Source organism: Conger conger, chromosome 1 (assembly GCF_963514075.1).
Source record: "Conger conger chromosome 1, fConCon1.1, whole genome shotgun sequence".
Lineage (NCBI taxonomy): Eukaryota > Metazoa > Chordata > Actinopteri > Anguilliformes > Congridae > Conger > Conger conger.
The window spans coordinates 9,607,443-9,631,690 of record NC_083760.1 but is presented as its reverse complement, the minus strand read 5'-3'; the positions used below and the strand labels follow the sequence as shown (position 1 = coordinate 9,631,690).

General features: G+C 47.2%; 1 protein-coding gene across 1 annotated transcript in view; it reads right to left on the bottom strand.

Annotated features, from left to right (window-relative positions):
- crip2 (cysteine-rich protein 2) overlaps positions 1–23,911 on the bottom strand; it is a 28,575-nt gene extending 4,664 nt beyond the window's left edge. The window contains exons 1-3 of the mRNA XM_061260444.1: positions 23,643–23,911; positions 3,749–3,843; positions 306–363 (exon numbers count right to left, since the gene is read on the bottom strand). Of these exons, the coding sequence (XP_061116428.1) occupies positions 306–363; positions 3,749–3,843; positions 23,643–23,685 (196 nt within the window). The 5' untranslated portion in view covers positions 23,686–23,911. The remainder of the gene's footprint in view (positions 1–305; positions 364–3,748; positions 3,844–23,642) is intronic.
- Between the last annotated feature and the right edge of the window lie 337 nt (positions 23,912–24,248).

Here is a 24,248-nt window from a genome sequence, read left to right as displayed (position 1 = left end):
GATGGGGAGAGGTGGACCCACAGGTCGATCATTTATACATCAGGGCTTTAGGACAAAATACTTCCGCAAAAGCATGCGCGAGTGTTTCACTAGAAAGAAGTTAAAAACTCCAGTTGAGAACTTTCCTACTTAAATGTTCCTTCTAACGGATTGTAATGTCCTTAAAGATGGCGGCCCTCGATTGATTTCCGGGTCAGGGGGCGAGAAAGAGACAAGAGGAGGAGGAAGCGATTGGAATGAGCCCATATTTTTCACGTGTGAAATGGACACAAATGAGCAGAAACCACTGAGGCGGTGTAATGCACCTTTCGGTCCGTAGAGGGTAGCGTAGCAGGGCTTGTGGCAGTAGGGCTGTCCGTCGTGCTGCAGGGACAAGAGATCAACCAATGAGAAGAGCCGCTGAAGGCTCACCGCTCGGTGTGAGGCAGTCAAAGGTCAGCGCTATCTGCGATTAAAATCACCTTTACTCTTAACACCACCCTGCTAATAGCATAAAGGCAATCTGCTTTAGCGGAGCGCACGGCCGCATACCACTCATGCCCATGCCCAAGCACAGATTTAACTCCGAGGCCGATTCACAAAAACAAGCGGGCGCGTCTGGGTATGCGATTCAGAGCGCTTTTTTGGCGTCGTCCCCCGTTTCCATTTTAAGCTCTTGACCGTTTGTCCGTCGCATTCCCCCAATTCCGCGGTCCACTCGAGCCGGTCCCCGTGACAGGGAGCGCAGACGGTTCCCACCCGAGATAAGAGTGGCGGTTACCAAGAGACGGGCGCTGTTTATGAATTAAACAGAGAGACCCCAAAAGAGGGGGGGGGGGGGGGGGGAGGAAGCAGAGTTATCACATCATACCACTCGCACACTCACACACTCACACACTCAAACACTGATATACTGATATACTCACACACTCACACACTGATATACTGATATACTCACACACTCACACACTGATATACTGATATACTCACACACTCACATTTTAATTCTGTATTTCGGTCCACATTTATAAAATGCGCTATAAGGGCCCAAATATATTTCAGTTGCATTCTGATGTCTTTCACTTGAGTAGCAGAAAAAGCATACCAGTAGGGATCTAGCAAGCAATAGGCCGAATGAACATTTGAATGTTCACACACACACACACACACGGCAGACAGACAGGCAGACACACACACACACACACACACACACACACACCCCAGATAAGCGTTGCCAGGGAAACAGCCTGTCGGGTGGAGTTGAAGCCCCAGATATGTGAACTCCCCTCAGGGGGCAGTTGATGCCAGTGCTGGGGCGTGAGCAGGAAACCTGGCACAGACACAGCACCCACAATGCACCTCTGACTCCCCCCCCGCACGAGGAGCTCGGCCACGTTCACGTGCGTCTGGCCCACGTGCGATAAAAACCCACGGGCCGCGGTAACCGAACCAGCCCGGCGCTCCCCGCGGCGGTAATGCGTTTTCAGGGACCGATGGGAGACAGGAGGAAAACGCGTCTCCCGTTCCCCGGTCACGCACAGCGGCACCTGAGGTACGGAGGCATCCGTTCGGATCACAGCGCCAGTGATGGGCTTCCCAGCCTGCCCGTCTGCACACACAGGGGCCGCATTGTTCCACTGAGGGCGCTCCCAAACCACCGCCCCCCCCCCCGTCCCCCTCATAGTGCACCCCTTTCTGTGGCTCTTATTCTGCACCCCCGCCCCGGGGGACGTATACCCCCACACGCCCCCCGCCCCCCATTGCGCTCGCCCCCTCTTAACTTGAAGGATTCAATGTCCCGGCCCACTCGTTTCCCAGAATTCCCGGCGGTCCCTGCACCCAGACGTGTGGGAGCTCCCCTTTCAGCCTCCGTCGCCCCAGCCCCCGGTCCACCTCGTAAAACTCGAGCCTGGCATCGAACACTCGAGGCGCAGGATTAGGAAAGACTGAGGATATAACGCAGGGTATTAGGGGAGCTGCTGTGACCCAATGTTTGAGAGAAAGGCCATCTGCCACACGCCTCAGGGAGTCACAAACCCTCTCTATCGTCCAGCACCGAGGCCCCCGCAGCCAGTCAAAACACAGTCCTCCACGGGAGAGGCGCATCGCTCTACTCCCTTCCCACAATGCACTCCGGCACTCCCACTGTCCAGTTTTCCTGGCGTCGAAACCCAAACCACCCACCTGTCTACTCCCCCCACCCTCCCACCCCAAAATCCTCAGAGCGCCGACGCAACGCTGCGATTGGCCAGAGCGGACTCCGGGCCTCGCCATGGCAACGCGGCCAGCAGCGGGATTTGGGAGATCCTGCCAGAGCCCGGGGAAACAGAGGAGATGTAATCATACGGAGATTAGAGGCAGAGCAAGGATCACTGCGATCTGGGTGGGATAGTCTTTCTGTATTAAAAAAGGGAAAAGATTGATCCAGAGATAGAGTCCTGCTAGGGAGGGGGGAGGATTGGATGAATATTACAAAAGACAGGACATGAAAAGGGGAACAGCCATTTCGCGCACCTGCCTGCGAGACGGTTTTCAGTGAACGTCGAGGGGGAGGATTTGTCCCGCCCGCTCTGATGCCGCGGTGACAAGCGAACGAACAACCTCCCGAGGTACAACACAACTCCACAACGTGTCACAACAAGAAGCTTTTACAGCCCACAGAATTAACTGCCTCCATAAAAAAAATCATAAAATGGAGTTGACATCCAAAAGCTTGGCTTCCTAATGTGCTGGATGTGACCTTCTGTTGATGTATCCTCCTGTTGATGGGTCATGCTTATAAGTCGGTCTGTGCAGAAGCCACTGCCCTGTTTATACACTCGCTCATTACAGCTGTATGCCAGTGCCCCCCCCCCCCCCCCCCGTCATACGACCAGGAGGGCACCGGGCCTCCGTAAACGAGCAGCTCCTCTCTGTAGGCACTTCCTGTCGCCGCTGATGCCCCAGCGCTGGCACCAGCCCGCCGGCGTGACCTTGCATGTTTGAGTCTGTAGGCCACAGCAGGAGACGCCAAACAAAGAACACCGCGCCCCTCTGTGTGCCGAAAAAAACGTTTCCAAACAGCCACAGAGGTCCTGGGAACACCCGTGGGGTAGAAACCCTTTTTGATGGATACACTTTGTACCCAGTGTTCACACACAGCTGGAGTGGCTTTGAGTTGGGCTGTTTTACAGCAGAGAGGGGATCCGTGTGACCCCAGTGCTGTGCCACACCTCCTCTTCTCTCTGTGGTACGATATTCTCAGATCTCACACAAAAAAGCCACAGAGCTCATCAGCATGCCAATACAAGACGGCACGTTCGGCCAAACTTGCTTTTAGTCCGTTTATTTATTCTTACATTTGTCTCAAGAACTACATGGAAAAAAATGTTTTCCCAAGCGCTCACTATAAATCTGAAAATATCAAAAGTATATTTTATTACTTGATCTTCAAACAACCAAGTCTACAAAAACAAGTATTTATTTGGCAAAAAGCGGGAATAGAAAAGTAGGTCCTCAGCATCAAAGGGACTTATTCGCCACTTGCTTTGTGGCCATTAGATGGGAACCGTTTCTGGAAGGGAAGACGTCCCAACATGGTCGTCTCAAAAAAGACAAGTCAATAAAGCATATAAATCATAAAGTATGGCCACTTCTGAGACCTAGAGTGCGTCCTAATACTCAAAACATTTTGAATAGGAGGAGACGAGGGTAATTCGGAGTATCGGGATGGACCCATACAGGCAGTCGCGTTTCCTCATACTCAATCCCAAGCCCCATCCCGGCTCACCTCAGCGTGGCCCCCGGCGGTCAGCGTCTTGTTACAGCGCACGCACTTCAGACAGAACTTGTGCCAGTCCTTCCCCAGAGACGTCACCTTCTCAGCTACGAGAGAGAGGGGGGAGAGAGAGAGAGACGGAGAGGAAACAACGTTAGAAATGTAAAAACTGGAACAACAAAAGTGATAGACTTCACACCGGTGGAGTCAAAAAGGAAGGAATTCACACGGTTTTCGCTCAATTCGCCGAACTCCCGCTACAGCAGCTGTAGCTTCTTTAACCTACTTCTTCCTGCAAGTATTATACATAACAACTCTGGGGCTGCAGCCTAAAACTGTCACAACATTTACAGTAGCAGCAGGCATGCTTATTTACAAACAGTCCCTTTATATAGCTGCATATTTACTGAAGCGATTCGGCTCAAGTGCCCCTCCTGGGAGTCAAGTCAGTGACTTTCGTAGAGTTGTGAACCCAGTTCTCTCACCACTATGTCACACTGTCACCCGTTTAGTCTGGACAAGAGGTGGAAAGTCCCGGGGTCTAGAAAGTAGAAGTCCTGCCATGTTTTTCCACCCATTAATTCAGCCAGCTCATTTCACCAAGATTTTCACCGCTTCTCTGCTTGTGCCTTGCCTGACCTGGAAACTGATCAAGGTCCGCCATGTTTAAAGACATTTCAATCTGTTCTTTCAAGGAGCTATAAGTTGGAGGCTCCCAAAGATTTCTTGAGCAAGAAAAACATAAGCCCATCCTTTGTGGAAGTATTTTTTTGGAATGCCCGATGTATAAATGATGGACCTGATCCACCTCTCCTCATCTGTCACACATCTGCCCAATCTGTAACTGACGTGACTTCAAACGGACGTCTGAAGGAACCAGGACATCCCATTAGCCTCATTCAAGTTTTCTTGTTTCACCAGTCTTTCACCTGCCTCCTTTTCAAGCTTCCCTTTCTTGGCTCCCCCGATCGGTGGAGCTAGGAGCAAGGAAAGGAGCAAGGAAAAGAGTAAGAAGGTGAAAAATAAGAGCCCCAAGTAGGTCCTGGCTGAAGAATTGTGCCAATTGGCAAATCCAGGTGATTGGAACCAAACACTTTTACTTTCTGAACCTGGATTTTACATCTCTGGTCTTGAGAAGGCAGGTGATAGATAGACGATGTCTCTTTGGTGTAGCCAGCCAATCACATCACCCTTCTCCTGTCTGACAGCTAAAACTAAGAAGGGGCGGGGCTGAGAAAGTACTTGGATAGGATGGACCTCCAAGAGAAACCTGCAGGGGGCAGTTTTCTGCCCAGGCAAAGATCACAGTGAGAAACAAACATCTTTCACACTAACCTGGCACAGACTCACTGAGGCCATTAAAAATCCCATGGCACACATCAAAAACAGCACAGGGTTTCTCTATGTACCACCAATTCCCCAATCTCGCTAACTCAGTTCTCGATAACTGGACAAATCACTCCCTCCTTCTGCAACTCCATCTGATGTAGAGCATTCTGGTGCAACAGCTGCACCTCAAAAGAACTTAACATGGCAATTAACCATTTTAACAACTTTATAAAATGGGGTTGTTTTGATCCTGGATGCTGACTGGCAGAGACCACATGGAACACAGTGATGGTAAATGCGATACAGCAACAGATATTCAAAAACAGCCTGTTCGCAAACAGTATCACTCCACAGCTACTCCATCCATCCATCCATTATCCTAACCCGCTTATCCTGAACAGGGTCGCAGGGGGCTGGAGCCTATCCTATGGGCGAAAGGCAGGAATACACCCTGGACAGGTCGCCAGTCCATCTCAGGGCACACACCATTCACTCACACACTCATACACTCATACACTCATACCTACGGGCAATTTAGACTCTCCAATCAGCCTAACCTGCATGTCTTTGGACTGTGGGAGGAAACCGGAGTACCCGGAGGAAACCCATGCAGACACGGGGAGAACATGCAAACTCCGCACAGAGAGGCCCCAGCCGACGGGGATTCGAACCCAGGACCTCCTTGCTGTGAGGCGGCAGTGCTACCCACTGCACCATCCGTGCCGCCTCCACAGATACTTACAACTAATATTTAAAAAATGAATAATACTATAATCAATTAAGTGTTTCTATACATTGTAAATGTTGAATAGAAGCCAACAGCACCCATGCAGCGGTGAATCACGATCCAGCACAGCCTCTTGCGCAGTACTGCATAAACAAAGCTGCCACCCATTCTCCTGGCAAACCCGTAGCACACACCAGCCCTACGCAGCTCCGCGCAGGAGCAGAGCCGAGGAACGCCGTGCTACCCTACACCGGAGGATCGTGGGGAACGAGTGGGGGGCATCCGTAGTGCGGCGAAGGAGAAGCAGGATGTGGGACAGCGAGGGAGGGATGATGTCATGTCTGGGGGTGGAGGGGTGGAGGGGTGGATAGACCCAAAGTGCAGCTGGACTGAGGAGCGTCAGTGGCAGTGACCCCCAGAGTCCTCCCCGACCCGTCCCCTTTCAGAACACTCCGCAGGCCCTAATTATACCCTCTCCCAGTTTAACACTGTGTCCACACAATGAGACGGCCGCTGGGCCTGGTCCCACATGAGAGGAAACACCTTCCCTTATCGACACTGTGCACATGGGACAGGCCCGAAATTCCTGCTTCCTCCGCCCCCCCCCCCCTCCCCTCTGTTCCACTTGGAGAACAGGCATTGTTTTCACCCACCCCCCCCCCCCTTTCAGGGTCACTGAATGTTTGCTGTGAAATTCCCCCTTCACTGTGAACCACGTCACCTTCCTGACTGAATCCAGTGGCACGGAGAAAAGCTAGAACAAGGCGCAAAACACAAACACAATTAAGAAACATCGGAAATACTGAAAAATAGGAAACTAATAATTTACAAAAGTCTGTGTTCAGAAAAAGATTTCAAAGAAATAACCCCTCCTCTACGTAGCCTATGGGTGTCAAACTCCAGTCCTGGAGGGCTGCAGCGTCTGCAGGTATTTTGGTTCTCTTTCGATCAGCAGCCAAAGCAAGGCCATCAGAACAAGGCGAGTGGACTCTTTAGCCAATCAATGACTTAATAAATCACCCGTGGTGAAACGCACTGAACGCAGCAGACACCACGGCCCCCCAGAGCTGGAGTCGGACACCGCTGATGTAGACTACGCGTCACACCGGAGCAGTTCACATGAATCAATGCCATCGATCTGGAGGAAGACACAAAGCCCGTTTCACGTGTAAAATAAACATCTGAATAAGGAGCGAGAGCGCCCTGCAAGACCGGGAGCCACTAACAGAATATTAAACAGCCGTTTTTGTCAGCCGAGAGGATACTGAGGGCCCGATTTGGGCAAAGAGGACACCCCACCCCCTCCCTCTGCAGATCTGTTTAGAGCGCCTCTCAGTCCTCGCACAGGGACAACAGGGTGTTTTTTGTTTTGCTTTTAAAGGGGGGGTTTGGGTCCTCTGGGGACTTCAGTAGTGCCTCACTCCCCATCTATCTCATTCACCCTGTGAATCGTGTCTGAAATACAATCCGCTTCTTGTCGCTTTCAATAAAAAAGAGTTGAATTATTTTTATGAGGCTACGCGGTTTACTCTCGTCAGCTCCATTTTATTTATTTTTGGACGGACTGTTACGAAGACGTTTCACAGGAAGTCAGGAAAATAGACCGGACAGGAAAGAGCAGGGCTGAACACCATAAATATCAGCAGTGACATCACCCTGAGAGCAGAGCACAGCCCAAATAAAATGAAGCCGCTCACAGGGGCGGACATCTTGGTGGAGCGTCGCGAGACAGGGCCTTCCTCAGTAAACTCTCTGTCCCTCATCATCCTCAGTGCAGGCCACCCTTCGACAATCACTCACAGGGACCAGCAGCTGTGTGTGTGTCGCACCAGCTTCAACACACTGTACTGTATGTACCCCAATCTCTCTCTCTCTCACACACACACACACACACACACACACACACACACACACACTGTACTGTATGTACCCTAATCTCTCTCTCACTCACACACACACACACACATACACACTGTACTGTATGTACCCTAATCTCTCTCTCACTCACACACACACACACACACACTGTACTGTATGTACCCCAATCTTTCTCTCACTCACACACACACACACATACACACTGTACTGTATGTACCCCAATCTCTCTCTCTCACACACTCACACACACACATTGTACTGCATGTACCCCAATCTCTCTCTCACACACGCACACACACACACACACACACACACAGTACTGTATGTACCCCAATCTCTCTCTCTCTCACACACGCACACACACACACACTGTACTGTATGTACCCCAATCTCTCTCTCTCACACACGCACACACACAAACAAACAAATACTGTACCACAATCTCTCGGTCTCTATTCACACATGCATGCACACATCACGCACACACACACACACTGCCCATATGTTATCTGTGAGAACAAACAGGACAGAGGGAGGGAGTCCAGAGAAATGGAGGAAGAGATGGACTCACACATGAAAGAGAACCCCCTCTTAACCAGACAGCTCGACAAGCACAAACACGACCCCTTAAAAAACACCATTAGCTCAACAGGAAATCCTCAGGAATCAGACAGCATTTGTACTGCGAGCGCAGCTGTTTTTCCAGGCCGGCACAGTGGAAAGCAGAGGGATTCCCGTACACTTGTAAAATTCACCGGGGCACAGCCGTTAAAAATCTGCAACTTCACGCATAATGTTGCAGAACACAGCACATATAAAATGTTACTGATGACTGATCTCCCAAAGCATGAGACTCAAGCCCCTCTCACCGAATGCCATAACTGGACGTCCCAATCTGTCCCTGTAAGCCAGTGGCAGTTAGGCCTGATATGTCCCGGTATTTCAATGGCTAGAAGCAGGATGTATTGGGACAAAAACAGTTTGTTGCATACAGGTCTTTGCCCTGCAGGAAAAAAAATCTGCACAAGCTAGGCTTTGAAGCAGCTTGTAGCTGGGTGACCAGTTGAGACCTTCTCCCAACTCAACATGGTTTAGCTGGTTGACCAGTTCAGACCAACTCCCAGCTTGACATGGTTTGACCAGCTCGAGCTATGTTTTGAAACAGCTGTTAATTGGTTGACCAGCTACCAGCTCAGACAAGACAAGCTACCATCAATAGCTGGTTGACCAGCTCATACACAACTAGACCTGCTTATGACCCACTTGATCAGCTCAATTTTCAAGTTGGCATAGCTGGATTTTACATCACTCAGAGACACCATTTAAGCTGTAAAAGCGCACAGAGTGAGCGAGCAGAGGTGAGCGTTGGGACGCGGTGAATAGATTGTTCTTTCTCAATAACAATAATGAGTGCATTAGCGGTTCCTGCTCCCTCTCGCCGATTTCAAGCGGTTCCGGTCGCCCTGTTGCCTCTTTCCGTGGGACGAGGGGGCGGTCGCTACGCCAACGGCCCGCTGAAAGCACCACTCAGCCCCTAATGCAACGCTCAGAACATCCAACACCGCGTAAATGGGATTCTGCTCCAGGCGTCGGGTGAGAGGAGAGATGGGACAGGAGCCGGTCAGCTCCTGGAGCACAGCGGTGTCTGCAGTGTGTAGAGTCACACACACACTCTCACACACACATACACTAACACACACACGCGCTCGCTCACACACGCTCACTCTCTCTCACACACACAGACACACACCCACACACAGTCTCACGCTCACACACACGCACAGACACACACCCACACACAGTCTCACGCTCACACACACACACACACTCGCTCACTCTATCTCACACACACACACACACACACACACACACACACTCATGCTCACACACGCGCTTGCTCACACACACACACCCGCGCACGCTCTCACACACACACGGTCACTCACACACTCGCTCACACACGCTCACCTTTAATCTAACATGCACAAATAAATGCAATCACCTGCGCTATTCCCCAGGGCCCCATATGCTGGCATAGTTAATGTAAATGTTGAATGCAGTGAAACGCTCTGCTGTGTAGTATGTGAAAGCATGTTCCCAGCTGGCAGCAGTTGAAGAATCCTACGTGTGCCAAAAGCTGGGTCGTCACAAACGTGAGCTAAGCCGAGCCTTGAACAATCTTCTGTTCACGTGGCACAAGAAAGAATTGCTTTGCATCTGAAAATGGAAATGACACAGCCTAAGATATAGCTAAAATCTTGTTTGGCTCTCTTGGCACAGTGATGTTTGTTTCAGAAAATGGCACCTACATATAGCAGGTTAGGGGTTTGCCTGAGGGGATTTGAAACCCAGCCTCTCACTTGTCCAAAGATTCCAGATGAACACATTACCAGTCAGCTAAAAGGCTAAAGAGCCCCTAGTCAAGGGCAAAACATAATTATTTTAATTTGAGGTTCACTTCAGAGTGTTGCCAGGGTAACCTGCCAAGAGCACCTCGCTGTTCTTCACTAGTGAACTAGCAGAGCTACACCTTCATATATACAGTATACTACATAAAAGAAAGTGATACATGTCATTACAGTGCAAAATGTGACAGACCCATACATAAAATCTATATATCTATTCTGTTATTCATGTTGTTTAGATTACGCACATTTAGGGAAATACTGACTGCAGACAGAACTTCAGCTTTTTGTTATTATTTACCCCTTTGAATAGTCAAGTCAGTGTTCTAGAACTCCATTGCTTTCCATCACCGGAAGTGATTGTTACACCAGCATTAGAATGTTCGGATGAGAACATTGTAATCCCATATTTGTGACCTCACAGCTTAAAGGGTTGAAATGGGGCGGGGTCTGTCAGACTGGAGGGTTGTGCCTATGTTCTGCAGCGCACTTATCCAGCCATAACAAAACATTCACGCGCCTGATCAGCAGTCAGTTTGCACACATTACCACGGTTCGTTAATGAGCTCTCGGAGTGTCGTACGCCAAATTTAGGCAAATGAATACAACACGTAACAGTGGCACTGTAATCAGTATGTTGTGATTATCACCGTGTACACAAACAAACGCAAACACACACACACGCGCACCCACCCATGCACTCACGCACACACACTCATACTGTACGCACAAAAGAGGACAGTTCCATTCTTTCTTCCATGCTGCCATGGCAACAAGGACGGACGAGGCTGTCACAGTGACATGTTGAATTTAACCCCCTCAGCATTGGATGGATCTCATCTGCTTGGTGACAACCCCCTCCCCCCCCCCCGCCCCACCCTCCCATCTGCACATGTGCCAGTGCTGGCCTAGTTTCACACCCAGCCCACACCCCACACCCCACCCACTCCACATCCCTAACTGGATTTTCCAGTGGGCTGCCCTCCTCTATGTGCCAGTCAAGTTGGTTTGAATGTTGCCTGTAAACATTGTACTGTACACACTACGAAAAGTGCCTAAAAAGGTACAAATGCTTATACGTGACATTATAGTCATTTAGCAGACGCTCTTATCCAGGACGTCGTAAAGTGCAAATCAGAACCAGGGATAAGTGCCTAAATAGGTACATAAAGTGTGCCCCTAGCCAGCAATATATAATTAACTTGTACCTTTTTTGCTTGCAAAGTACTCATTTGTACCGAACGACAACATTACGGTACATTTGCAAAATTTGATCCTTGAAGAACAAAAATATACCTCCACTGTCACTTTATATCTGAGAGTATCCCAATCATAAAACAGACAAAAGCACAAGAGAACCAGCTCCATCTGAGTCTCAGTTACCTCACTGTCAAACAAGGTCATCCCAATTTAGAGAAGTCATTTAAATCATGCACGGATGGTGCAGTGGGTAGCACTGCCGCCTCACAGCAAGGAGGTCCTGGGTTCGAATCCCCGTCGGCCGGGGCCTCTCTGTGCGGAGTTTGCATGTTCTCCCCGTGGTTTCCTCCGGGTACTCCGGATTCCTCCCACAGTCCAAAGACATGCAGGTTAGGCTGATTAGGAGAGTCTAAAATTGCCCATAGGTATGAGTGTGTGAGTGAATGGTGTGTGTGCCCTGCGATGGACTGGCGACCTGTCCAGGGTGTATTCCTGCCTTTCGCCCAATGTATGCTGGGATAGGCTCCAGCCCCTCTGCGACCCTGTTCTGGATAAGCGGGTTAAGATAATGGATGGATGGATGGATGGATTTAAACCACGAGTCCAATCTCCAATTCTTCCCCTCATTGGAAGATAATTGCCAATGTATGCCAAATGAGAACCAGAGAGCTCAAAGCTCCAAAATAGCTTGTGTGTAACCGGAACAGCAAAAGATTAATTACGTCTGAAGAGACAGCAATGTCCTTTATATTATTTTCCCCCCTCTATGGAAAGAGTAAGCAGAAGCCCGCCTTCACTGGTAATCAAATCAGACAGGATTTAATCCATTTGACATGAGAAAACTAAATTAAATCTGTGGATGAATAAATAAATAAGAACCACTGTAAGTCACCCTCAATACGGACCACTCAGGTCCTGTGCTCCTGGGAAAACAGCTTAATGTGCATCTCCAAAGTTTTTAATGCACTCATATTCTGTCAGGCTCAATGGAGTATTATCCACAGACGTGAACAGTGTGCCCTGACTGTGTGGATGAGAAATAAGAAGAAATAAGCTGTTGTCATTTTGAGAATCGTTCATTAGGACAGTAATTGCAGGGAGGTGAGAGTTCCTGTGTTCAGGCAGATGGGTTTCTGCCCAGCGAGGGACATGAAGATGATCAGAATTAGGTTAATGGCAAAAACAGTGGCTGTAATTAGACAGACGTTAACGACGGGAAATAATAATCGCCTGGAACCTGTAATTTAACAAAGGTCTTCTGGGGGACGTTCCCGATGGACGATTATTTTTTCTTGCCGCTTAATTACAGCGTCTTAATTACCAACCGTGACGAGGGGCAGCACCAAAACAGAGTCGAGAGACAGAGAGAGAGAGAGAGAGAGAGAGAGAGAGAGAGAGAGTGAGACAGAGACACAGAAAGAGAGGGAGTGAGACAGAGACACAGAAAGAGAGGGAGTGAGTGAGAGACAGAGAGAGAGGGAGTGAGTGAGAGACAGAGAGACAGCGAGTGAGAGAAAGCGACAGAGTGAGAGTGAGACAGAGAGAGAGCGAGTGAGTGAGACAGAGAGTGAGAGACAGTGAGAGACTGAGACAGAGCGAATGAGTGAGAGACAGAGAGACTGAGACAGAGAGAGTGAGAGAGAGACACAGACATAGAAAGAGGGCGAGTGAAAGAGACAGAGACAGAGACAGAGAAAGAGAAAGTCTGTCTTTGATTCATTCAGTGTTTAGGTCTGTGGTGTTATGCCGTGAAATTAGCAGCATTTACTCCGATGAACTCCCAGCATGCTCTCTGATTGGGGAATCTGGCTTTGCTCATTCCCACGCAGAGGCCCTTGCGTCCTCTCCATGATGTAACGTGAGTAAAAGGGGAAAAGCTTGTGCTCAGACCACACCTTCAGACCGCTGAGAGGACCCTGTGTGCACACAGCTCTATTCCAGAATAGAATATATATAATGTTTCCAAGGAAACGGTGTTAGCCATCTGGGGAATAGGCTGTTGCCATTACAGTGTACCGCCTTCTCACATACTCTCTCATCACAAAAAGGTCCAGTGAATGTGTACGTTGGAAAAAAAAAAAAAAAAAACTGTACTCTTTCGAAACTAAAAATATTTACATATCTTTTCCCAATGTAAATGGCCATCTAGAGGTTTGTGGGATGGAATTGGGAGCGTGGACAGTATATATATTTCTATATTTGTCCGTGAGTGGAATTTAAGAAGGGTGTGGTTTCAGGGCGGAAAGGCTGAAATTTCCAGCAATGAAAGGGTAAGTCCTTCAGATTTTCCATCCGTAACAGTGAAAACAGTCACCGCGTATAACTTCATACACCTACATACAAATCAACGTCTAGGCCACATTACATTACCATCACAGTACAGTCAAGGTTCTTAGTTCTTACTGCCAACATTCACATAGAAGTATCTAAATGGGAAAATTTTATATGCATATTTTTCATTGAGATGATCGCTGGAGCACACATTAAAAGCTACTATGCTCATACTGCAGAGATGGATTAAGGGTAACGGTGTGTGGCAAGCCGGATAGGAGGCAAGGCATTTGACAGTTACCCCATTGCGTTAGTGAAATTCCAGCTTGACTTCTCCTCATGTTTACATGGTTAGCTGCGCTCATTCTTATTTCACTCATCAGTGATAAAAAGCCATCTGTTCCCCCCCCGCCACCCTCAGCCCCCGCCATCCTGTTCCTGCACCCCCTCCCCCTTCCCCTTCCCTCCCCCCTTCTGTATGACCCTGCCAGATGGGCACACACACTGATATGTTCCTGCCGTGGCCAAAAAAGCCAAATAATAAGATAATTACATAACCGGTTTCATGACTTTGGGAAGATGCCACATTACGAGAGCAAGGTCTGGATGTATGGAATTACTATTTTGGGGGGGGGGGGGGGGGGGTCTTCCAAACCTCACACCAAAAGCATCCCTGCTTTAATAAATGCTATGTTTTGCAACAGCTGGTAGCTGTGTTGACCAGTTCAGACCAGCTCCCTGCTCATCATGGTTTGACCAGCTCAGGCTATGTTTTGAAACAGCTGGTAGCTGGTGATATCAGGCTGGTCATAGCAGGGATTGCTCTCCATATGAGAGACACTACTGCAGAGTCCCCCCCTTCATCTTCCCCACTTCACTCATCTTCTGTTTTACACCTTGCAGAGGATGGGCTCCCCCTCTAGAGTTGGTTTCTTCGCAGATTTCTCCTCTTCACGGAGCTTTTTCTCACCACTGCTCACCAGTGTTCTTTTCTTCCCACTGGGGAGTTTATTTTTCTTACCTCGCTTTTTGCTTTATTCGGGGATCTGGGCTTACATTTTGCCCAGTCCTCCTTCCTTTGTTTGCTCGGTAATGCGTCTTCGTGAGAGTTTTCTGAGAAATATGCTCTACGAATCAAATTAATTCAATTTAATTTAACGGGCACGGTAACGGCCATTACGAACGCAAGTGCAATACAGATGCATAATAGAGACCGATAGGGTCATTCAGCCCGGAGGGTAATTCGACTTCACCAACGCAAATATCCTGCAGCTGTAACGGCAGTTAGCGTGGAAGAGCCCAAATGCATGTGGAAAAATCCCAAAAAAAATCTGGCTTGTTTTTCACAACGGAGCCCAAACGAGCGTTTCTTTCCCCCAGTGAAGCGCTCCCCTCCCTGCTGGGTCTGGCAGCTCCCGCCGTGGGCACAGAGGGAGCCCCACCCAGGCTGATGCAACATTCGGGCAAGCGTTGCCCCCCCCCCCGGTGCCCAGAGGCGGAGCCGCCGCGCGGGTTCCGTGCCGTGACGCACACTGGCGGGAGCCCTGCGGCGGCCGCTCCCCACTTCCTGTCTGAGCCGGTCAGCGTGGCCCCGGGGACAGGAAGCCGGGATGACATCACCGCTGGCCCCGTCCACCCAGCCCCACGATACTCCGCCAAACCTCCCCGAGCCCCACGGCCAGGTAACGCCTGACGTCAGCCGGGACTAACGGCAGGGAAGGGCCCCTGCCCTGTCGCCAGAGACCCAGCAGACATCACATCAGGAGCTGCAAATGCATTCTAACCTCCCGGGACCCAGAAAGAGAAAAGACACGCGTATTTGTCGACGTAATACAAGCATCTTGGAAGACAAAAAACATTGCGTTTAAAAATATATATGTTTTATTTAATTGGAATTATTTAATGTCTGTAATGTTAAGAGAAATACTGTGTAGAGCTCAGGGAAGGCAAAATGTAAAGACGCAGGGTCTTAATTGGCACTGTGTGGAATTTTACTGGTTTTAACAGCGATATCACCGTTATAAACAGCACTTTAAACTGTACTTTTAGCAGTAGTGTTAGTACTGTTTATGTTGCTGAGTTTGTGTTAATTATTTATGGCTGATGAAATATTACAGCAATAATGCTTTACTGTAATCCAAAATACAGTAATGGTCGTTTAATATTAACTTTGTATTAATATGCTCCGGAGTCTGTGTATTAGTTTTAAAAGCAATATTACTGATATATTACTATTATGAACAGTATTTGCAACTGTATTATGACCGGTACTGTTGGCTTTGTATACACGATGTTGCTGGAGATTCACATGAGGTTTTGTGAGAATTCTTTATGGTTCATGAAATACTACAGCAATCTTCCTTTACTGTAATCCAAAATATAGTAATGATCCTTTAGCATGAAACCTGCAGCCGTATGCTCTAGGCTGCCCAACACTGAATTCAGCTTGAGTGAGTGCAGCAGCCTCTCTTCAAGGAGACCAGGTGGGTATATCAGATAGGGTATATTGAGGGGGGGGGTATATCAGGTGGGGTATATCAGTTCACAAATCTGAAAAATGGACTGAAGTAAAAAGAAGCATTGCCAGGTTTCACTCAGTTCAGTATTTCAGTGAACTCAGTAATCCTGCTGTGTGAACTACCCCCCAGAGTTGGAGCCTCACCAGATCCCTGTTACACTGGTGTCAGAAGTGGCAGGGGAGTGTGAGGGCACTCTCTGTGGAAGGAGGGGAGCAGTGTTGCATTGTGGTCCTCCTGAATGGCGGTCCCCAACCGCTCTGCTAAAGGTGACATCATCTCCCCTCAGAGACCCAGGTTCGAGCCCCGCCAAATTCCACATACACTATGTGCCAAATCGCTCAATAAAATTAAAATGGCTTTGAATTGGTTTAAGGCATAACGTTTTCTTGACACACTGGTATATTCAACATGGCCAATGACTGTGCTGTACTGTGCTTCAAAAGCTATTGTAATGAAAACTACAGTACCGTTGCTGTTAAATGAATGACATCAACTTGATTGTTGGGAGTAAGGTTTGACCTTTTTCCTAACCGTGTGCATAAAGAAGTGCTTACAAGCAGCTCGACTGGGATCGCCTACAGAATTACTCATACCATGTTCATAATACAGTGGGGAAAATGAATAAAACAATATTATTAATATGTCTTTGTGTTATCAAAGTAATACCCAGAAAGAAAAAACGCAAATACTTGAGGTTCATTACATATAGACAAAGACCCATACTCAATATCTAGGTCAAAAAAAAAAAAAAAAAATTCCATGCACGATGCAAAAGTATTTAGCGCAATTTGGGTGCACCTGATTCCCAGGGCTGCTGAGATCATGGAAGATCATTTCAAGTTCTACCCAAAGCTGCGGCACACACATTTAATTTAGAAATCATGAGTGTCTACAGTGTTTTTTTTAAAGAAAATAAATTTAAAAAAACATCACAGATGGAAGCTTGGAAGTAGGCCTACATTTCCACTTCAAAAGCTTTTTTGAAAACTAGCCAGCTAATGACACACATCCTTCTGAATTAGAAACAGAATAACTAACGGGTGCTTTGGCAAACGAAAAACGCACAAATCTCGTTGACGCTCAGCGGTAAATCGTTAACAGAGCCAGTGTTTTCCGTGCCGGTAATTTTAAACGAACAATACCCGCGCCGGCGCTATCGATTCTCACGGTACGGCCGCGAACTCTCAGCGAGTTCGACGCAGAGTTCGCGAGAGACGCGCGAGTCTCGCCCCGTGACATCACGACACAGATAACAGCGGGACGCAGCAGGGAGAGTTCGTTACATAAGCGGGCCGGGGCTTAGCTCAGCGGAGCAGAAAATGGAGCTGTGCGCCGAACGTGGAGGCGAGTGAGAGGGCAGCGCTACTCGAATAGAGATGTCAGCACTCATTATGATGCATGAAGTACTTTCACAGGCCGGGTTTAAATAGGTCCCCCCTTTACTTAACTTAAGCATAGGGAGGAATTTACAGCCTGAAGCTATGGAAAGGAGGAGGAGAGAGAGAGAGGACAGAGAAAGAGAGAGGGGAGAGAACGGAAGGGTAAGAAGAGTAAGAATGAATGAAAGATTGTCAATTAGGATGAGAGAGAAGGATAAGGAAGAATGAGCGAAAGATATTGAAAGAAAGAGGGTGAAAGTGAGAGAGAGAGAGAGAGAGAGAGAGAATCGGAGGGAGAGTAAGAATGAATGAAAGATTTTGAATGAGCTGGGATTGAGGCGAGAAGGGTAAGGAATAATGGAAGATACTGAAAGAGGAAGAGAGAGAGGGGGCAGGAGATGATGAATGGGTGAAGAGGGGATGAAAGAGAGAGAGAGTGAGTGAGTAAGCAGAGAGATGGAAGGGGGGGGATGAGCTCCTCGCCCCACCTCCCCCTCAGCGAAAGGAGAGGGCCGGCTGTGATTAAAGCGCATTTCGGTCCTGTGGGTCAGACCATTTCCTGGCCTGCTCATAGTTCTCATGACCCACTGCCTCTGCCACTGCCGTCAGCCTGAGGGGCCGCTCGTTCAGGCATCACAGACCAGAGCCCCCCCCCTCCCTCTCAGACCAGGGCCCCCCTCCCTCTCAGACCAGGGCCCCCCTCCCTCTCAGACCAGGGCCCCCCCTGCCAGACCTCTTTCCCTGCTCCCAGTGCAGTCAATAGGCCCAGATCCATTTCACGCAGCACTCAAACGGCTGAACTCTAGTGTAAGGTGTCAGCACTGATTGTGCTGCAATGGCCTCTGGGATATGGAGTTCCTAAAACCTCATCGAAGTCAAAAGATCAGCCAGATGAGAAATCATCCAAATCTAGAAATCACCTTTTCAAGCATTTGGTTCAACAGGGAAAACCCTCTAAACCCTCTCCTATTTATAACGGCTGCCAAAGAAAACACAAAAAAAACCCCAACAAAATACAGGATTTTCATTCAAGATATACAGCATACAGTAGGTAAAAATGAGTTTTTCTACTAGTGTTGTGTAACAATAAAAGGTTTTACAAAGACAAAACCCCCTTTAAGAGCCACAAACACCAACACTGATAATGCCAGCTCCTTTAAAAGCTATGGACAGGGAGGCTATTATGCAAGCAGTGATGGTCTACCCCCTCATCACAGCGCATTAACGTTTAACCACCCGGCGTTCCGGCCCACGGAAGAGTGGAATTCCTTCCACATTTCCATGTGTGAACAGGCAGTCACATGATTATCATCGTTCCTAATTTGTCAGGGATGGCAGACAATCCAGCAGATCGAGGAGCAGAGTGGTGTTCAGCTTCCCCTGTACGATGGCGGATGTGTGAGTGCTACAGCGGCTCACCAGATGTGTGGAAACTTTAACCCAGTTTAACCGAACTAGTCCAAACTGCAGTAAACTGAGCTTTACGGATCTCTCTGGAGAGGGACACACACACACACACACACACACACACACACAGAGTTCACAGAGTTCAGGGAAGACATAACATTTTAATAACTACCTGGTGAAAGCAGTCGGGTAGAAGGTTCATGACCTCCTGAAGAACACCCAGGTGTTTCTGACAACGTGATGAAAGAGGCCATTTCCACAAACACTATAATTTGTAAAATATTGGTCAAGGTGGGTAGCAGATACAGTGGCTGTTTCAGCCATATTGTATTACCACAGCTGTAAATCCAGAGCTATGTGGTGCCTCGGACACCGTATCAATCCCAACAGACAAGAGGACACACTGAAGCAGAAAACTCAGTCCGGTGAGAACCACAACAGCAGCCCAACAGATGTACGCACAGGGGTAAAAGTGACTGTTAAATCTCTCAGCATTAAAGCATTAAAAAACAAAACTTTTTTATTTTTTTATTTATTTATTTATTTTTTTAGAATGGAAAATGGTGGTGTGTACACAGTACTTAAAAGGTTTATGGATCGCATATGCCTCTTCCAAAAACAGCAACAATAACTCCAGGGCCTCCATTAGATAATGGAAATGAAAGTATCGCGGCGCAATAGCTGGCACTCACCGGCCCCCCGATTTCAGACAGGAAAAGGGGCCAATCGCTGTGGGGGCCTCCTGCGACGTTCCAAAACGGCTCGGGCGCAACCTCCGCAAAGTGCCGTTTGCGCACCGTTAGCCTTATCTGCCTGCATTTCCCCCCAGCGGAGCGAGTGGAGGGCCATTACTGGGCCGCGGGATAATCAGCTGCTGACAGCGCGGTAATTCCGTTATGTAATTGTGTTTCGGCCCCGCCGCCGAGGCAGACCCATGACAGATCCGGCTCTTATCGGGGTAACACAAGAACCATAAGGAGTTTAGGGATGAGTGGTGGGGCGCTCCTCTCACCCCGAGCCCGATGTCGAAACGTTTCAGCGTTTCAGACACCGGCCATTTTAACTCCTCGTTTGCCAGGAGTCAGCCACTCCTCTCAGTTCAAATTCAAAAACTTCCATCGACATTTTTTAATTTTAAACTTTTAAACCGTTTACTGCACCGCGAGTTTTGAGTTTCGCAAATATACGAGTTCTGCTACTCATGTCTTTATCGAGGCCATTTAATTACGCAAATAAGGAAGGAGGAGATGCAAAAATAGGCCCCTAGGGGAACCAGTCTACCCAAAAGCCTGCTCAGATGTGATTCTCTCATTGTTATTCATCAACGATTTCTACGCAGGAGCCAGTTTTAAAATCCACTGCTAAATGTGTCATTTCTGCAGATTCATGTTTTTAATTAGTCACTCATGTGGTACTTATGCAAGTGTGGTAAAAGAATCCAAACTTAAAGAGTATTTTAAGCCTGATTTGAGTCAGCCGTCCTGCAATGTCCTCCAAGCAGTCAAAGATTTTATGATCACAATCTCCCTCTCTTTCTCTTATAATACAATTGGTCCCACAGGAAACAATTCGGACTGTGAGGATAAATTACGGATGAAATGGAGTTTCCAAAATTGAATAAAAAGGGTTATAAAAACGTAAAAGAAATAATCTCCCGTAGTTATTCTAGTACCCCAGGGTATATATCATGAAAGCCATCACTGTCTATTGCACATTTTTTGTGACCACTTCCCTGGAGCAGAAGGTACAGAGTACAATCTGCTGAACCTATAATATTATTGTAATAAAACAGAGCTTTTTCCTGGTTTTTAATTAAGCAAACCACTCGTCAAACACTACCTTTTCTACTACAATGTTGCAGATTATTTATTGCACCTTAAGCAAGACCCTTTTTTTGTTTAAGGACGCAATCTAATAAAAATAATATACCCGTAGGTCCCTATTCTCAGGACTGTCCTTTATAAACTTTAAGTTCACTGGTCCTCACAAGGCTGGTATAACAGCTCAACAGCTACTACCTGTACAAGCATACACAGACGCACAAACCCAGGGCATGTGTGCCCTTGGATAAAGACTAACCTAACTCATCCTGTTTGCACTGGCCTGACAGGCTTCAATAGGAGCCCCACATGCCCCACATTCCTTCAGGAACATAGCATAGCAACACAGCGTTGCACCTGCCTCCCTGGGCTAGGCTGTGCTCCAGGAGAATTCCTGTGACAGTTGAGGTTCTGCCCATGGTTGCGCTAGTCCAACAGTACCAAAGCTCTGACCTACCCGTACATCTTTAGTTCCAAAGCGTGTTGTGACCAACGGATCCATCTTGGCTCTGGCCAGAAGCTTATCAACACATTCTGGGAGGGCCATGCCTAAAAGAGGCACCAAGCAGGCCACACACACACACGCGCGCACGCAACACCTTCTTTTGACTTGTGAACTTTGTTTTCTTCGCCCTTCAAGTACCCCTGAGGATTTTCCAACCCTACTGCTCTTATGAGTTTTGTTTTGGTATGTTCTTCCTGGAATGCTGGATCCAGTTAAAAAAACAAAAACACAATTTCCGGACACTTTGCTGCTATACAATGCAGCACATTGTGCAGAGTCGAGTTGGCCTTATAATTATGACCCACAGTCACCCAACCAATTCAGCTTCTCTGACATATCAAAAAAAAGAGTCTCCGCTTCCTCTCTATGGCATGGAAGCAACCTCTCTAAAGAACCTGGTGACCTGCCTTTTTACCATTACAGTGCAATCATTCAGTCTAGACCCATCAATAACAATCACAGATTGGAATAGCTTGCTTTGGACCTACTTCAGAAGTTGTTTTATGTTCTTCTGAACAGTCTAAGCTTCGGGGGTTAACCTGGAATGGCCAGGTTCTACCAGTGGCTGAAAGGCTAAATTAATTCTCGCAACAGCCATCATGTTGATGAAATATTAATACGACACAAGGAAGCCATTCGTTTTTAGTCAGCCTCTCAATTAAAAGGCCCACTGTACCGACATTTAGATGGTTTATCGCGGGCTTAGAGCTGCATTGACACACAGTAGGAAAGAAAGCAAAAGGTCATGGATTGGCTTTAAAGCCGTTGGCATTTTGTGCAGACAGTCATGTTCTGTTCATCGGCTGTCACTCTGTTTAACAGCGAATGAGAAGAACCACATTTCACTGGAACTCGCTGCGTATGACATGTCCAATCAGGGCACTTCAATTTCCAAGGCACACTGCCAAAACTTCCAACTTAACCAAAAGACCAACAGTGAATGAACACAAATGCTTGGTCATATCGTCTTCAGAGTAGAGGAAATGAACATGGATGGGCACAGTGAACCAATATCTACAATTGTCCTGGTTTGGTCGGGTACATCCAGGAAGTGTGCATTTACTCGTGGGCGACTTATAGTCAGTGCAGGAATAGCATGGCACAAATTGCAGTGAAAAACTACAGGACAATTACCTCGGGGGTCAATACTGCAGAATGTAACAACCTCAATAAATTCACATTATAAAAGCCAGCAGGGATCTACAGAATATCTCTATTTGGACAGTTCACAAAACATAACTCTTGGGTTTATTGCGAAAAGAAAACAACCTGTTCGAGACGGTTTTTTTTGTAATCGACTAAAAATAGACCCACAATCACTGGGCCGTGTCTCTGTTATCTTAAATAATTCAGTCCATTTGAAGACAATGTACTTGGCACAATAGCCTTTCCGAATATATGAACAGTAGCGCTCGCAGACAGACACATCACATTCAGTGTGAACCTCATTCAGTGTGAACCCTGCGTGAAAGCTACAGGCTTCTCTGTAAGCTGACCGATCAGTTCTGAATAGAAATCTTATTTTCACGCGTGTGCACGCACACAGATAGGGATGCGTACACAAATGAGCCAATTTGTGGTGCTTTAAAGAGTCTACAGCTGCGACGTATGTCTTTATTTATTTATTTTCGTTGCATTGCCACGTAATACATATTAATGTATCTAGGCCACCGTTCATTTGTTTCTTTGAGTGATTTCATAAACATGACTTATTAAGCTTCATTAATGACCTCTCAAATGTAAAAGGTATTTTACAGTATGAGGAGAAAAACTCAACGATAATCAACTTAATTAATTTGAGGAACGAGCAACTAGTAAAATAATGATAGTAGCTTGTTTAATATTTAGATTTCCCAGTATTCCCCAAACGAAAGAATACATACATTCTAAAAACGTTAAATATATTTCCCCAATATGTTTTAAACATCTAAGTGTTACATTCCTAATAGGTTTAATATATGTATCGGAAATTCTGTATTTATTGTGCATCTATTTATATAGCCCATCATATCGAATGAAACATGGAATCTATGCCAGCGATCTACAGTAGTTAGCTACGAAGCTTGCTTAGTAACATAAACAAGATAGCCATTTATCATACATTTCTGAATCCCTGAAAGCATATTTAGAGTTATAAAGGTGAACGTTAACAATGCAAATAATGCTGCCAGGCGAACAAGCTTGCAGAACAGGCTTCGTTTAGTTTGCTTTGTATAAACATTGCTAACGCTACCTGTACTTGGTTACGTTGTTTGTTGTTCACTTGGTATGTAGCCACCTACGGTATAATTCGCAATTCATAGCTAAATATCAGATAACAAGTGTCAGGATTTATCACAATTGTCCGTGGTTGTCCGCTTGAAACCGCCCTTCCATTCAAAAATGGGCGGATGTTTATTCTCGCCTCCTACAGTACTTGACGGTCAGCTTATAATGAAGAAAAAATAAACATCAAAGGACACTTACCAAAATAGACCGTCTTTTCGCATTTCGGACACTTCGATGCCATGGTTTTGATTGTTCAATGCTACCCGTTTATTTATTTATTTTGTTGTTGGAAGCTTGCAGGAATGCTATTCTCTCTCCGCCGCTCTAGCTCACTCTCAGACGCGCAAGTGCTCCTTTCACAGAAACCTGGGGCATCTCTATCAGAGCGCCGCTCTTTATTTGCATCGCCCCTCCCTCAGCCTCCGTTGCTTGGCATCAACCCTTCCCATTTCACGCGCTTCTTAGTCCAGCGCCCAGATCGGTCATTGTTTGGGAGGGGACGAATTTAGTCAGCGACATTTGCGCGGGCTATTTCTATTTCTACCCCCCTCTTTTTCCTGCACCCGGGTTTTTTTCCCTTCTATTTTCCAGTCTAAACGCGGAGACGTCGAGGAGGATGAACAATTTGCTCTTTCATTGGGAATGAATGGGAATTTTATCAGAACACACAAGATTTACAATCACGGCGTCATCTCAGCTGCATTCGTTCTATTGGAACATATTCAGCTCAATGCGGATATTTCATAAGAATTTCCTGATAGCCAACTGCCATTGCATCTCTGGTCCTGGGAAAAATGTTCTATT